Consider the following 13,915-nt stretch of genomic DNA (forward strand, 5'->3'; position numbering starts at 1 on the left):
CCAGGACAGCTGGATCTGGACAGGACATGTGGGGGTATCTTTGTATTAAATAGTCTCTTTAGTAGTATTTCAAAGATCCAAGTAGAAAATGGAGATGATAGGTACTTCTTGACTTACCAATGGATTACTGTCCAGTAAACCGACCAGTGAATTTAGAATACTGAGCCAAGCATGAATTTTAATATGCTAACCTACAGAACAGCATAGCTACACAGTGCACTGTAGAGTGTTGTTAATCTCTGTGAAAATATCGTTGCCTGGGAGCTATGATTCGCCACTAATATCCTGACAGTATTGTTTAATACACTGCTAGTGCAGTAAGATATCAAAATTCCAAATACAATTCCTATTAAATATGGATTCCTTTTGCATCATGGTACAATGAGAAATGGTAAATCAAACCACTGGAAGTTGGAAACTGCCTTTATGTTATAACTATGCTAAAGGATAGATTAAGGGGAAAAGAGATAATATGAAAGTCTAGACTTGAGAATATGAGTCCAATTAATCTATAGAAGGCAATATCAATAGGTTTTGGCCACAGGATAGACAGGATAAGTGTGGAAAAAGAAATGAATCTGTGTAGTCCTACTTTTCTCACAGTAGTATCTATTAATGATGATGGTGTTGACAAATACAGTGGTTACAGATGAAATAAAAGTTTACTGTTAGTTTAGATAGAATTCTTGCTAGAGGGGATGGAAAAGGAAGAACATTAAGTATTTGGTTTTAAACATTATGAGTTATTACAATATTCAAAGAGAGTTTATTTATATAATTAGTTTCATTTGAGGTCGAGACTTGCTATATACTCATGATTCTCCAGCCTCTGCCTCTCCGCATTGAGATTTACGCTGGCCATCACCATGCCTGACACATAAGAAAATTTCTTTCTTTTCTTTTCTTTTCTGTCCTTTTCTCTTTTCTTTTTTGTCTGAGACTCAAACTCAGCACCTGACACTTTTGCTCATTGGCTACCACTCTACTAACTGAACCATGCCTCCAACCCCTCTTTCTCTTTCCCTCCCTTCTTCCCTCCCTCCCTCCCTTCTTTCCTTCCTCCCTTCTTTCCTTTCTCTCTCTCCTTCCCTCCTCTCAATCTCTCCCTTCCCCTCTCATTCCATCATTCCTTTCCTCCTCTCTCTTCCTTCTTTCTTTTCTATTCTGGGGTTTGAATTTAGGGCTTTACACTTGCTCAGTTTTGCTTCCTTGACTGGCACTCTACCACATGAATCACACTTTCGGCCCTGCAGCATTTGTTTGCTCATTTGTTTTGCTGGGTAGAATCACAGGCTATTCTGACTGGACTGACTTTGGATCCTCTATAGGGATCTCATCCTTCTGAATAGCAGATTACAGATATGAGCCACAGTGTCTGGTAGGAATTTTTTTTAATATATAGTATCAGTTGTAAATACAGTTCTGAACTTAAAGAGAAATTGGGATTGGGAATAAAGATGATATTTGGTAGTATTTAAACCACTGTTGCTTTCTCAAGGCTGGAGCTCCACCACTTGAGCCTCAGCACCACTTCTTTTTTTTTTTTTTTTCTATGAATGTGGTACTGAGAAGTCAACTGGGGTCTTCATGCATGCGAGGTCAAACTCTGGGCCCCTAAACTGTTTTTAAGACTTGTGGTAATAAGATGAATATTCCCCAGGGTTAGGATGATGGTCATGAAAGGCCTTCATGTCATCTGTTTTACTACCTGTCCCAGAAGTTTGAACAGTACGGTGTAGTATTCATTGAAAACTGAGTAGGTTACAGAGCCTCATTTGTTTGCGTGCACACACACACACACACACACACACACACACACACACACACGTTTTGTACTGGAGTTTTTATTCAAGAGCCTTACTCTCTTTCTTGGCTTACTTGCTGTAATACTTGAGCCATGTGTCTTGCCTGGCTTTTCTCTGGCTAATTGGAGATGGAGTTGTGTGGACTTGTCTACCCATGCTGACTTCCAACTGTGACCCTACATGTCTTAGCCTTTTAAGTAGCTAGGGTTATAGGCATGCACTCCTAAAGCCTGTCAGGAATGTATAATCTTTTTGTGAATCTGTCTAAGGGGATAATCCAGTGGAACTGGATTGTACCTAGGACATCAAATTGAGATTGTAAGGAAATATGGTATGAATATAGGATTAGAGTAAGAATGAAATGGTTGAATATGAGATTAGAGTTACAAATAGCCTCCTTTTTAGGGGCCTTGGAAAGTTTGGTCTGATCATTTTTTTCATTCCATCCCAAAGAAAGAGAATAAAGTAGGGACATCCTGATGTAGTCTTCAGATGCTCTACTTTCTTTTTCTTTTCTTTTTTTTTTTTTTTGCCAGTCCTGGGGCTTGAATTCAGCACCTGAGCACTGTCCTTGGGCTTTTCCTCAAGGCTAGCACTCTGCCACCTGAGCCATAGCACCATTTCTGGCTTTTTCTATGTATGTGGTACTGAGGAATCAAACCCCGGTCTTCGTGCATGCTAGGTAAGCACTCTACCACTAGGCCAAACTCCTCGACCCGACCTTCTCTTCTTTATACAAGATTTCCTTCCTTGTAGATCTTCATTGTAGTTAAATGTTTATTAACTGAGTCAACTAGGGCTTGTTGACAATTTAGTTGCCAAGAATCTATGGATTGGAGCACTCAGATGTCTGGGCCTGTGCCTGGATACATGGTATGGCATCGCTTAGATTCTCAGTCTGAGTCAGCACCCTCAGTGACTGGCGAGGTCACAGATGTTTGTTTGTTTCTGGTTCCCAAAGAAGTTTCAGTGCTTGCAAGATGGCCCATAAACAGGCTGGACAGGGGCAGGGAATGTGGCTTAGTGGTGGAGTGCTTGCTTAGCATGCATGAAGCCCTGGCTTCGATTCCTCAGTACCACATACACAGAAAAAGCCAGAAGTGGCCCGGGGGCTCAAGTGATAGAGTGCTATCCTTGAGCAAAAGAAGCTCGGGGACAGTGCCCAGGCCATGGGAACCATAAGTAAATTTGACATGATTTGGAAGGAAAAGTATTATGGGAGAGCTATCTTCAGTTTTGTTGATGTTGTTTTGTTGTTTGCCAGTGCTGGGGCTTGAACCCATGTACACTACTTTTTACCTACTATTCTCTCCATTCTGGTTAACACCACCACCACCATCAATAACAGATAAGTGTTTGCTGCGAGCATATCTTTATTCACGTGCATGATGCCATCACATCTTTACAACTTCATGAGTCCTATGTAATTAGATGTATGGCACAGATGACAAATGTTGAGGCAACTCTTCCTGGGTTTCTGATATATTTCACTAGGATAGTTGAATGTTCACAGAGGCATGTGAACTTCTTCATAACCTCTTTAAATTTTTTTCATTATACTGAAAAAAGCAATTCACTTCTCTTTTTCTTATCTTGTCTCCTTAGTGGATTTTCCCCCCTCATAGAAACACTAGGAACTGTAGATCTTAATTGCACGTTAGTCTTTTAGAGCCACTTTGTTTATGGAATGGGAGAAATATCCTCTCTTTCTCTCACTCTCTCTCGCTCTCTCCCCCGCTCTCTCCCTCTCTCTCATTCTTGCTCTCTCTTTTTTTGTTGTGGGCTTGAACTCTGGGCCTGAGCACTGACCCTGACCTCTTTACATCAAAGCTAGTGTTCTATCACTTTGAGCCACAACACAACTCCCAGTTTTCTGATAGCTAACTGGAAATAAGAGTCTCACAGACTTTTGTGCTGGGCTGGCTTTGAACCCTGATCCTCAGATCTCAGCCTCCTGAGTACCTAGGATTACAGGTGTGAGCCACCGTGCACAGCTTCATTTTCTCCCTTTTTATTACTGTTGAGAAAAGTTATTTCTTTTGGAGGGGGAGGGGCTGGTCCTAGGGCTTGAATGCAGGGTCTGGGTGCTATCCCTAAGGTTTTTTGCTCAAGGCTAGTACTTTCTATTTCTGTTTTTTTTTTTTGACTATTTTTGGTAATTAATTGGAAAGAAGGGTCTGACTGATATTACCCAGGCTGTCTTTGTACTATAATTCTCAGCTCTCAGTTTCCTAAGTAGCTAGAACTACGGGCATGCGCCACCACTGCTTGGGGGAGATATGATTTTGGTAGGTGTTTCAGGCTGACCTCAAATACAGCTTACTCCTGACTGTTGGTATTATAAACATGAGCTACCACATCTCCCATATTTTTTTTTTGTCAATCTTGGCTTGAACTCAGGGCCTCAGCACTGTCCTTGGACTTTCTCAAGGCTAGAGGTCTACCACTTGATCCATAGCACTACTTCTGGCTTTTTCTGTGTATGTGGTACTGAGGAATTGACTGCATATAGACAAGCACTCTACCACTAGGTTAAATTCCTGGCCCATATCTTTTTAAGTAGTCATTTCTTACAAGTTCATTTCAAATGTCTTCCAACTGATACAACTAACTACAACAAAAAGATAACAGCAGGATTTCTGATGTGTTTCAGTTAGAAATATTTGGATATTATAAGTCATTCTGTTGGCAAGTAACATACATTTAATTTTCAGAACTTGCAAATTACCTCATACTCCACTACAGCTTCAAAGAACACACTGGTGTCTTTAAATATGCCAAGTGCAATTCCTAGAGGATCCCCACAGGACGAAATTCTCCAAGCCCATCTCTTTATATGATTCACATCACTAAGAGTAATATAACACTAATTGACAGAGTGTGTGTGTTTAAAGTTTAGTTTTTTGGTATACATAGAATTCCCTTATGACCCAGCCATACCACTCTTAGGCATCTTAAATCTGGCTCTATCTTTTTCACAATGGTCCAGTGACACTGGATTTGGTTTGCTGTGAATTTGAAACAGCTCCTTTTCTGCCTCAGGGTCTTAAAACATGGTATTTCTACTGTTTCCTCTTCATTCTCCTGTCTTTCCTACCCACCTACTTTTGCTTAGTTTATCAGCTTAAAATTTTCCCAGAGAAGAAATCTTGATTTGTAAGTTAGTTTTCTACACTCATGTGCCCCTGTACTTCTCCATTCGATCAATCAAATTTCTAATAGTTCCTTATTTATGTAATTATCTAGGAAGTCCAGGATCAAGGGACTGGCAGATGTGAGTCCTCACATAGTACAAGGGACAAGTGAATTCTCTGGGGTTCTGTTTCTAAGGGCTCCGATCCTGGTCATGAGGGCCCTGTTATCATGACCTAATCACCTTCCAAAGACTTCATCTCCTAGTACCATCACCTTGGGGGAGTAGTTCAACAAGTTTTCTTTCATTTTTTAATTTTTGAGAGGGTTTCATCATGTCTCCCACAATTCTGCCTCTCAGTTCCTAACTGCTAAGATTACAGGTATGTGCCACCATGCTCAGCCAGACCTACAAGTTCTGTGGGGTCATAAACAACCTGTCCATGTGGACTAGATAGATTGAACAACAGAAATTTATTACAGGAAGTAAAAGATCAAGGTGCTAGCCTGTTTGCTTCCTAGTAAAAGGTTCTGCTCCTGGCTTTCAATCCACTGCCTTCTTCATGTTGTCTAACATAAAGGTACCAATCCCATCTGATGATTCCATTATCTTGAACACAGCTATGCCTAATTAGCTTCCAAAGTTCTCATCTCCAGATGCTTCAGATACTGTCACACTAAGTTAGGGTATGGATTTGAGAAGAGGAGAACCTTACCATTCCATAGCATATGCATTGTGTTATTTGATCCCTGAGAACCCCATGGCACAGTTTCCATTTTTGAATAAAGGAAAAGAAGCATAAGAAGTTAAATTTTGCTGGGTGCAGGTGGCTCACACCTGTAATCCTAGGTACTCAGGAGCCTGAGATCTGAGGATCACAGGTCAAAATTAGCCTGGGCACAAAAGTCTGTGAGACTCTTATCTCCAATTAACCACCAGAAAATCTCTACCACTATGGTTCAAGTGGTAGAGCATGAGCCTTGAACTGAAGAGGTCAGGGATGGTGCCCAGGCCCAGAGTTCAAGCCCCATAATGCACAACAACAACAACAAAAGAAAAAAGAAAGAAAGAAAGAAAGAAAGAAAGAGAGGGAGGGAAGAAAGAAAAGAAAGGAAGGAAGAAAGAAAGGAAGGAAGGAGTTAAAATTTCCCAGTGCTATTCATCTCAGTAGTGATGGAACTTAGAGGACTTCAAATTGAGGAATCATTGCTTTAATAGCAGCTGAAGGCTTGCTGCTTCCAGAAGTTCTCAGACATTCTCCTGTTTAGTTTTGAGGGTAAATGTAAATTCGAGGGAGGTAAGAACATGAAGAGAAACCCAAAGCAAAACAGTGTTTAGAAGTATGGGTGCTCAGCAGTGTACCCAGAGCTGATGTGGAGAGGAAAGATACAGAAAAGGGTGGTTCATCCCCAAGAAAGAAAGACTTGAGGGAGGAGTCTGACAGGAAACTGGACCCTGGAAGACTGGGGGTGGTGTTTGGAATTATGATGTCAACTGTCATGGGGCAATATTTGACTCATCTTCCTTCACCCTCTTGGCCTTGTTCCCGGGTTCTCCATACTGGCAAGTTTCTTCTTTTTTTTTTTTATATAACAGGATAAAGAAGAGAGGGGGGTGTGAGAGAAGCAGCAGCCCTTCCTTTATATCCAAGCAGTGGGAGTTACAAAGATCTCTGTTGACTAGCTCTTAGAACAGAACATTTCTCCCACACAGAACCAATGTTAAGATAAGGGTGAGATTCTCACAGTACTCTGAAGCTTCAGGAACTCGAAATGGTCTGGAAATAGCACTAGTAATGAATGATGTGTCTCAATTCAGATAACATTCATGGAGCTGTTTCTCTGAATTGTAGAAGTTGCTGGAGAGCTACTGAGCTGGGCACCATTTCCTCTGTCCCTGGGTGATTAAGAAACTTGCGGATACTGACCACTTATCATGGCTGCTGTTTCTTCAAAAAAGTGAATTATCAGCCATCGTCTGCAGAGCATGGGCAGTGCCAGGAACAGGCTGACTTTCCTCCCTATGGTTTCCATTCTTCCTCTTTGTAGCCACTGCTTTGAGCTTAGCCACTAGCCACCTGGTTCTTGCCAAGGAGGAAACTCAGGAGTTTGGCACACTGTGTTGGAGCTGATGTTGTGAGGCCATTCAATAGCCATATAGCCATGAGAGAGTTACTGGCAGCTCCGAAATTAAGTGATAAATTACGCCTTCTTGCTTACCTAATGGGAGTCTTTGGGGGATGGTGAAATGATGTATGTATGTAGTAAATTTTGCAGTGCTAGTATTAAACTCAGGGCCTTAAGCACTCTCTCACTTCAGCCACTCCCCTAGTCCTTTAGCTTTAAGTTGGTTTTCAGAGAGGGTCTCACTTGAGTCTCTCTCAAAGTTAGAGGGACTCCTGACCCATCATCCTTCACTCTATTCCCCTTGTTCCTGGGCTAGCTCTGGCTGACTGTGAACCATGATCTTCTGCTTCCCTGCAAAATTGGGACCATAGGCAGATTCCCTCATGCTCAGACTTAAATGATACATTGTGTATATGCTTCCTAAACAACTGAACATTACACAAGGCAAACATTGGTGGCCACTGTCATTTGAGGAGCAGGACGGATCCTTAAAGCCCTCCTGTTGTCACTCTATTTATTGTGTGCCAGACCCTCTTCTAAGCATTTCACATATTAAGACACTTAATCTGCCATTTGCACGGCATAAGGCTAGATAAGCTACTGGACTGGAGAGACTGTACTTCATTCATATTCACACACAAGTATGCACACACTTCATCCAGTGCCTGCCACACAGATGGAACTCAATAAAAATTGGTTGAGTGGGTCCATAACTCTGGAGGTAGACTGTTTGACTTACCTGTTTCTTCTTCATTTTGTCTTAGTTCATTGTGTTCATTATCTCCCACTCTTCTCAATATAAGTTGGTTGTTAGGCCACATGACCTTTGCACTTTTTCATTCATGTAGAATGAACTTAAGACCTGAACACTGCACTTTAGAGATAGTCTGAAGAACAATGGGTCCGGCTGGATTGGCCATTCTTTTACTCGATGTGGAATCTCACTATCCAGACTCTCAAGAGCCCGTTCCTGCTCTGTGTGCCTGGAAACTTCTTGACTAGGAAACTAAAAATTAGACTATCAAAGTGGTGATCACACTCATGATAAATCTCTACTCCAGCCTGGGATTTTATTTTCAGTTTGTGTAGGGGAGCTGGGGGTCCCCCATCCTCCCCGGACCTGCCTTCTCTGCTGGGGTCTTTAACCTTCCAGTCCCACTGGGCCGGCCGTCTTCCGAGCAGAGCCGCGGCCCAGCCCGCCGCAGGACGAGGGGCAGAGGGACCCGGGTGGGGCGCGCCGGCGGGAGCGCGCACCCAGGCCCGGGAAGCGCAGCGGGACGGCGGCCAGAGAACGCGCGAGGCCGCACGTGCGCGCGCGCCCGTCCCCTCATCCGGCGGCGCACCTACGCACGCGCGCGTGCGCGCGCTCCCGCCCGCCCGCCCGCGTTCCCGGGAAGTCTCGCGATGTCGTAGCCGGCAGTTCCCGCAGCGGGTGGCTCCGGCTGTTGCTGTGGTTGCCTGAGTTGCTGCGGCGGCCGTAGCGCCGGAGCTGGTGGAGGTGTGGGCCCCTGGGCGGATGTTGACATCGTGTTGTTGTTGTTGCGGATGGTAATGGCGGCGAGGGCGGGCCGGACCCCATCTTCTCAGTAGCCGGAGCCGAGACAGCCGAACACGAACTCCGCGGCCTCCGCGCCGGCGGTCGCGGCTCCCTCAGCCTCCGCCGGGCGCCAGCCCCGGACTCAGGCCCCAGGGCAGGGGGCTCGCCGGCGCAGGATGGCGGACTTCGATGAGATCTACGAGGAGGAGGAGGACGAGGAGCGGGCCCTGGAGGAGCAGCTGCTCAAGTACTCGCCGGACCCGGTGGTGGTCCGCGGCTCAGGTCACGTCACCGTGTAAGGCCCGGCGGAGGGCGCGGACGGGGACGGGAGGCCAGGGCCGGAGGGACCGGAGGGGGGTGCGGGGCCGGGCGGGCCCCACCACCTCGACCCCCTTTCCCCGCCCCGCCTGTCCCGGCTCAGAGGCCCTGGCGAGGTGCGGACGGCCAGGAAGTGAGGGCTTGCCTTGTTTTCGTTTCCTTAGGACTCGCGAGTGGGGACGGACACACCGTCCCTCCTCCACCCCCCCCCCCCGGGCCTGGCCGGGGTCCTGGAGCCCAGTGCGGAGGGTGGAGTTTTGGGTCTGCCGCCCCTCCGGGTTCCGAGTAGAATAAGTGTATTTGTGACCCCCTAGTTACCCTTTGAGCCTGGTGACATATGGCTCGGAAGCCACATCTGGGCCGTGTAGGGTCGCCCCAGTGACAGTCGGTAATGAGGCTCATGGTGGTTGGTGTGTCCGTGTCTCACACACACCCACGGGTCTTCTCCCTCTCTTAACAAGGTTACTTCCTGCAACCAGTGCAAGCTCTTGCAGTTGTATACAGTAAGAATTTATAGATAAACATACATTTGGCATCTGTAGGTGCATGTTTACAACTAATTAAAAAAGATCTACAAGCCACTGCTGAGGGCTTCCCGAAATCTTAAATCCTTCCTTGGGGACTGAACTTTACCCCCCCTCCCCCTCCCCTTTTCATTTTTGCCAACACCAACAACCCAGTATTTTTCAAACATTAATAATAAAAGGATGTGAAGACTTGAAGCTAGCAATGAGCTGTCCGGAAGCAGGAAGTTAATGTTTCCCCAGAGAGAAGTCTGGAGTTGTGTATAACTTGGTATTCTTTTTATTTTATGTTGCTCGTTCAAGACATAAGCCAATCTCCTGTACTAGTAGTCTACCCTGTGCTTCACCTTTTCACTAGTACAAAAAGGCCAGCAAGGCTAAGGAGGTCTGGGGCATTTGTAATTATATTTTGCTACAGGGTGTGGGATATACTGTGAATAACTTAGTAAAACAGTAAGACTTCTCATATAAGACTGTCAGCAGATGGGGGGTGTTGGGGGGGAGGGAAATGGGTACCAAGACATGTGAAAGGGTATCAGTGTATGTGAATTAATGCACCTTCTATCTGGCAAATATCATGTAACCCTTTTACTAATTACAATAAAAATAAATAAATAAAAAAAATCTATGGCACAGAAAAAAAAAGATAAAAAAAAAGACTGTCAGCAGAATCCTTGGATCTCTCAATATTGTCGAGACTTGCCAAATTGACTAGTTATATTGCCATTGGAGTATGCTTATGTAATGTTTTGATTCCTTTAGCACCTGTTAGTTTGTATTTAAGTGACCTAACAGGATAAAAACACTGAGTAATCACTGAACCAGTACCTGACCAGACAGTGGGTTTTATCACACTACAACAAAAGTTACTCTTTTAACTGTCATAACTAGCTTAATTAAGAAATATAACCAATATCATAGATACTAATTTTTTTGTGTGTGGGTGTGGGTCATGGGGCTTGAACTCTGGGCCTGGGTGCTGTCCCTGAGCTCTTCAGCTCAAGGCTACCATCCTACCCCTGGAGCCACAGCCCCACTTCTAGTTTTTCTAGTGATTAATTGGAGATAAGAGTCTCATGTTCTTTAGTATCCAGACTGGCTTTAAACCAGATCTTCAGATCTCAGCCTCCTGAGTAGCTAGGATTACAGGTGCGAGCCACCATGCCCAGATGTGGATACTAATCATTAACATACAGTCATGCCATTTATACTGTCATAAACTACCATTTAATATTTAATTTTATTGTCAGGACTTTTTTTCTATGTCTTTCTGCCTTGTTTTAAATCTATGGGGTTTGTGGGTATTTAAGGATTTACAAACTTTCATCCTGTCTGTGCACTCTTTTACAAAATCCTTCTGCCAAAAGATGACAGCATTTTATTTTTTAAAAAATGCATCCTTAGGCGGGGAGTTTGGCTTAGTGGTAGAGTGCTTGCCTAGAATGCACGAAGGCCCGGGTTTGATTCCTCGGTACCACATATATAGAAAAAAGCCAGAAATGGTGCTGAGGCTCAAGTGGTAGAGCTCTAGCCTTGAGAAAATCCAAGGACAGTGCTCAGGCCCTGAGCTCAAGCCCGGGACTGGCAAAAAAAAAAATGCGTCCTTGGCTGTTGATAAAGCTCTGTGGTAGAGGGCTTGCTTAGCATGCTTGATGCCCTAGATGAAAGTAAGGTCTTTTTTCCCCCTCCCTCCCTTCTATCCATCTGTCTTAGGATGACTCCTCATGTAATGAAAATGGGGGGAAAGTGACTTAACCTATCAGGTTAGTTGTTGGCTAGACTTACTGATATTTGTAAAGTTTGGAGTTTTTTTTTTTTTTAATCTCAGGATAAGTTAGTATGAAACATTGATGACTGATTTATTGATGACTTTGATTTTTCAAAGGAATGGTAATTCCAAGGGATGTATTAATCTAAAAGTTACACTGTAAGTAATTCTATGCTGGTACTAAGCAGTTAAGCTATCTTGATGACTATGTTTTGCTCCCATCTCCTTCCCTCATATTCCTGCTACGTCAGAGTCAAACTTGAGGCTTCCTTAGAATTCGTGAAGTCTTTGACTTTTAATTTAAGCCATGTAATAGAGCCAAGTTATTTTACATCTGATTCCTAAGGTACTCTTTTAATTTTATCTAAATTACATGTTAGGATTTTATCTCTATCTCCACAAACAATTCCTTATTCTTTAGTACCAGTTTCTTTGTTTATTTGCCAATCCTGAGACTTGTACTCAGGGCCTGAGCACTGTCCTTGAGCTTTCTCAAGGCTAGAGCTCTGCCACTTGAGCCACAGCACCACTTCTGGCTTTTTTCCATGTATGTGAAACCAAGGAATTGAACCCAGTTCTTCGTGCATGCTAGGTAAGCACTCTACCACTTAGGCCCAACTCCCAGCCCTACCACCAGTTTTTATTAGTGGCTCAGAGCTGTCCTCTTTTGCTTGTCTTTAAGATATTCTGTGGAAAACTGAAGAAATGTCACTTGAAATAAATCTGGAAACTGCTTTAGGGTGCAATATTTGTGTAGAAGATATCACAAGAACACCTTAGCATTTAATAAAGTACCGTCTTGAAATGTTTCAACATGTCAAGACTGGATTTTGTGGTTAGCTTTCAAAGAGCTGAACACCATTTACCCAGATTACAGAATCACTTCATTTAATTTCTTCATTTATTAAAAAAAATTACTAATTCTCACCATTTCTCCCATCCAGTATAATATAAGGCCTATTTTAGTTTTTTTGGCCAGTCCTGGGCCTTGAACTCGGGGCCTTTAGCACTGTCCTTGGGCTTTCTCAAGGAAGGCTAGAGCTCTACTACTTGAGTGACAGCACCAGTTCTGCCAGTCTCTCCCCCTCCCCCATGTATGTTGTATCAAGGAATCGAACCTGGGTCTTTGTGCATGCTAGGCAAGCTCTCTACCACTAGGCTACATTTAAAGCTAGGGTCTTATGGTATTGTTCAGGCTGTTCTTGAGCTTCTGGACCTACTGGTCTTCCCACTTCTGTCCCCCAAATACCAGGACTTGAACTCGGTTTGGGCACTGTCCTTGAGCACTTCAGCTCAAGGCTACCACCCTACCCCTGGCCCTGGGCAGTGTCCCTGAGTTCTTTAGCTCAAGGCTACCTCCCTACCCTTGAGCCAAGCCCCACTTCCCGTTTTCTAGAGGTTAATTGGAGATAAAAGTCTCAGGTCCTTTTTTGCCCAGGCTGGCTTTGAACCTTGATCCTCAGATTCCAACCTCCTGAGTAGCTAGGATTACAGGTGTGAGCCACTGCTCCTGGCTTCAACAGATTTATTAATTTTTTTTTGCAGGTTTTTTTTTTGGCGTTTTTGTTTGCACATGTTTTGGTTGGTCTTTACCATTTTGTTGGAAATCATTCTGAAATGTGACATATGCCTTCTTGAGCATAAATCTGAACTATAAGATTCACTGAGTGAATCATTTAGTCAAAAGCTTATATAGGATGGGCATGTGGTGTTATCTTGGAGGACTTGATGTAAGTTTAGAGAATCTTCTCTAAATGACACTTTATTTTGAGTTTTCTAAGTGTGGGATGCTGTTGTTTACCTTCTAATTGATCTGTACTTGTAAATGAAACAATCCTATTTGAATTATGTGTAAAGTAGATATTCTAAATGCAAAGATTAGGTGTTTATATTTTAATATTTTATGCAGAGTATTTTTTGCTCAGATATTCATGATCAGTTATCTTATTGAAGTTTTCTTGGTGATTTAACCTGTCCTTTCTTTAAGTTCCCATTTTATAGCAGGTATTTCTTTTACAAGGTTTTATGTATATAGTTGTGAATGAGCAGCATGCATTTTTTGCCATCATGGAATTTATAGGTGGTTGACAAACTATATATGAAAAAATGCTATCAAGGAGATCAATATGGTGTTGTGATAGATATTAATGTGAATAGAGAGAATACTGTAGGAAGGATGAAGGAATTCTGTGACGAGTGCCCTGGATTTGGAGAATAGCAGGTGCCAAAACTCTTAAGCCATGCTTGGCTTGTCTGAGGAGCTAACTGAAAGAGTACTTCTGTAGTATGGCTAGAAAGGAGAGAAGAAAGAATTTTGTCTTGAAGTTGATAAGTTCAGTGGGGCCAGAAAGGATTGTAAAACAGTTAGACTGAAATTGAGGAGACCATCACAGGAGTCTAGTTGAGGGATGATAATGGCCTTGCTATGGTGGTGGTCTTTAGTTCTGGGTAAACCCTCAAATTTTATAAGTTTCCTATAAGACATGGAAACAGCAATGATCATTTTGTCCTCTGATGTTGTATGTGGGGTTTTTTTTTCTGTTTCTTTTTGGCTGTATGAAAGATAAGGTCATAGAATTGGAGATTGTTTTGATGGCATTCCTGCACTTGCTGTTGTTCTATTACTATGGGGCAGCTTGTATGAGAAGGCAGCATGCGCTAGAGTGTAGGGCTCTTATAGGATCACAGATTTCAAAGTAAGGGC

General features: G+C 43.4%; 1 protein-coding gene across 1 annotated transcript in view; it reads left to right on the forward strand.

The window, feature by feature from the left end:
* Window positions 1–8,476: 8,476 nt before the first annotated feature.
* The window catches only part of Chic2 (cysteine rich hydrophobic domain 2), a 37,288-nt gene continuing 31,849 nt past the window's right edge, over window positions 8,477–13,915 (forward strand). Inside the window, exon 1 of the mRNA XM_090343589.1 lies at window positions 8,477–8,896. Coding sequence (XP_090199715.1) covers window positions 8,778–8,896 — 119 coding nt within the window. The 5' untranslated portion in view covers window positions 8,477–8,777. The remainder of the gene's footprint in view (window positions 8,897–13,915) is intronic.

The sequence above is a fragment of the Megascapheus bottae genome, chromosome 13 (genome assembly GCF_031878675.1).
Source record: "Megascapheus bottae isolate mThoBot1 chromosome 13, mThoBot2.hap1, whole genome shotgun sequence".
Lineage (NCBI taxonomy): Eukaryota > Metazoa > Chordata > Mammalia > Rodentia > Geomyidae > Megascapheus > Megascapheus bottae.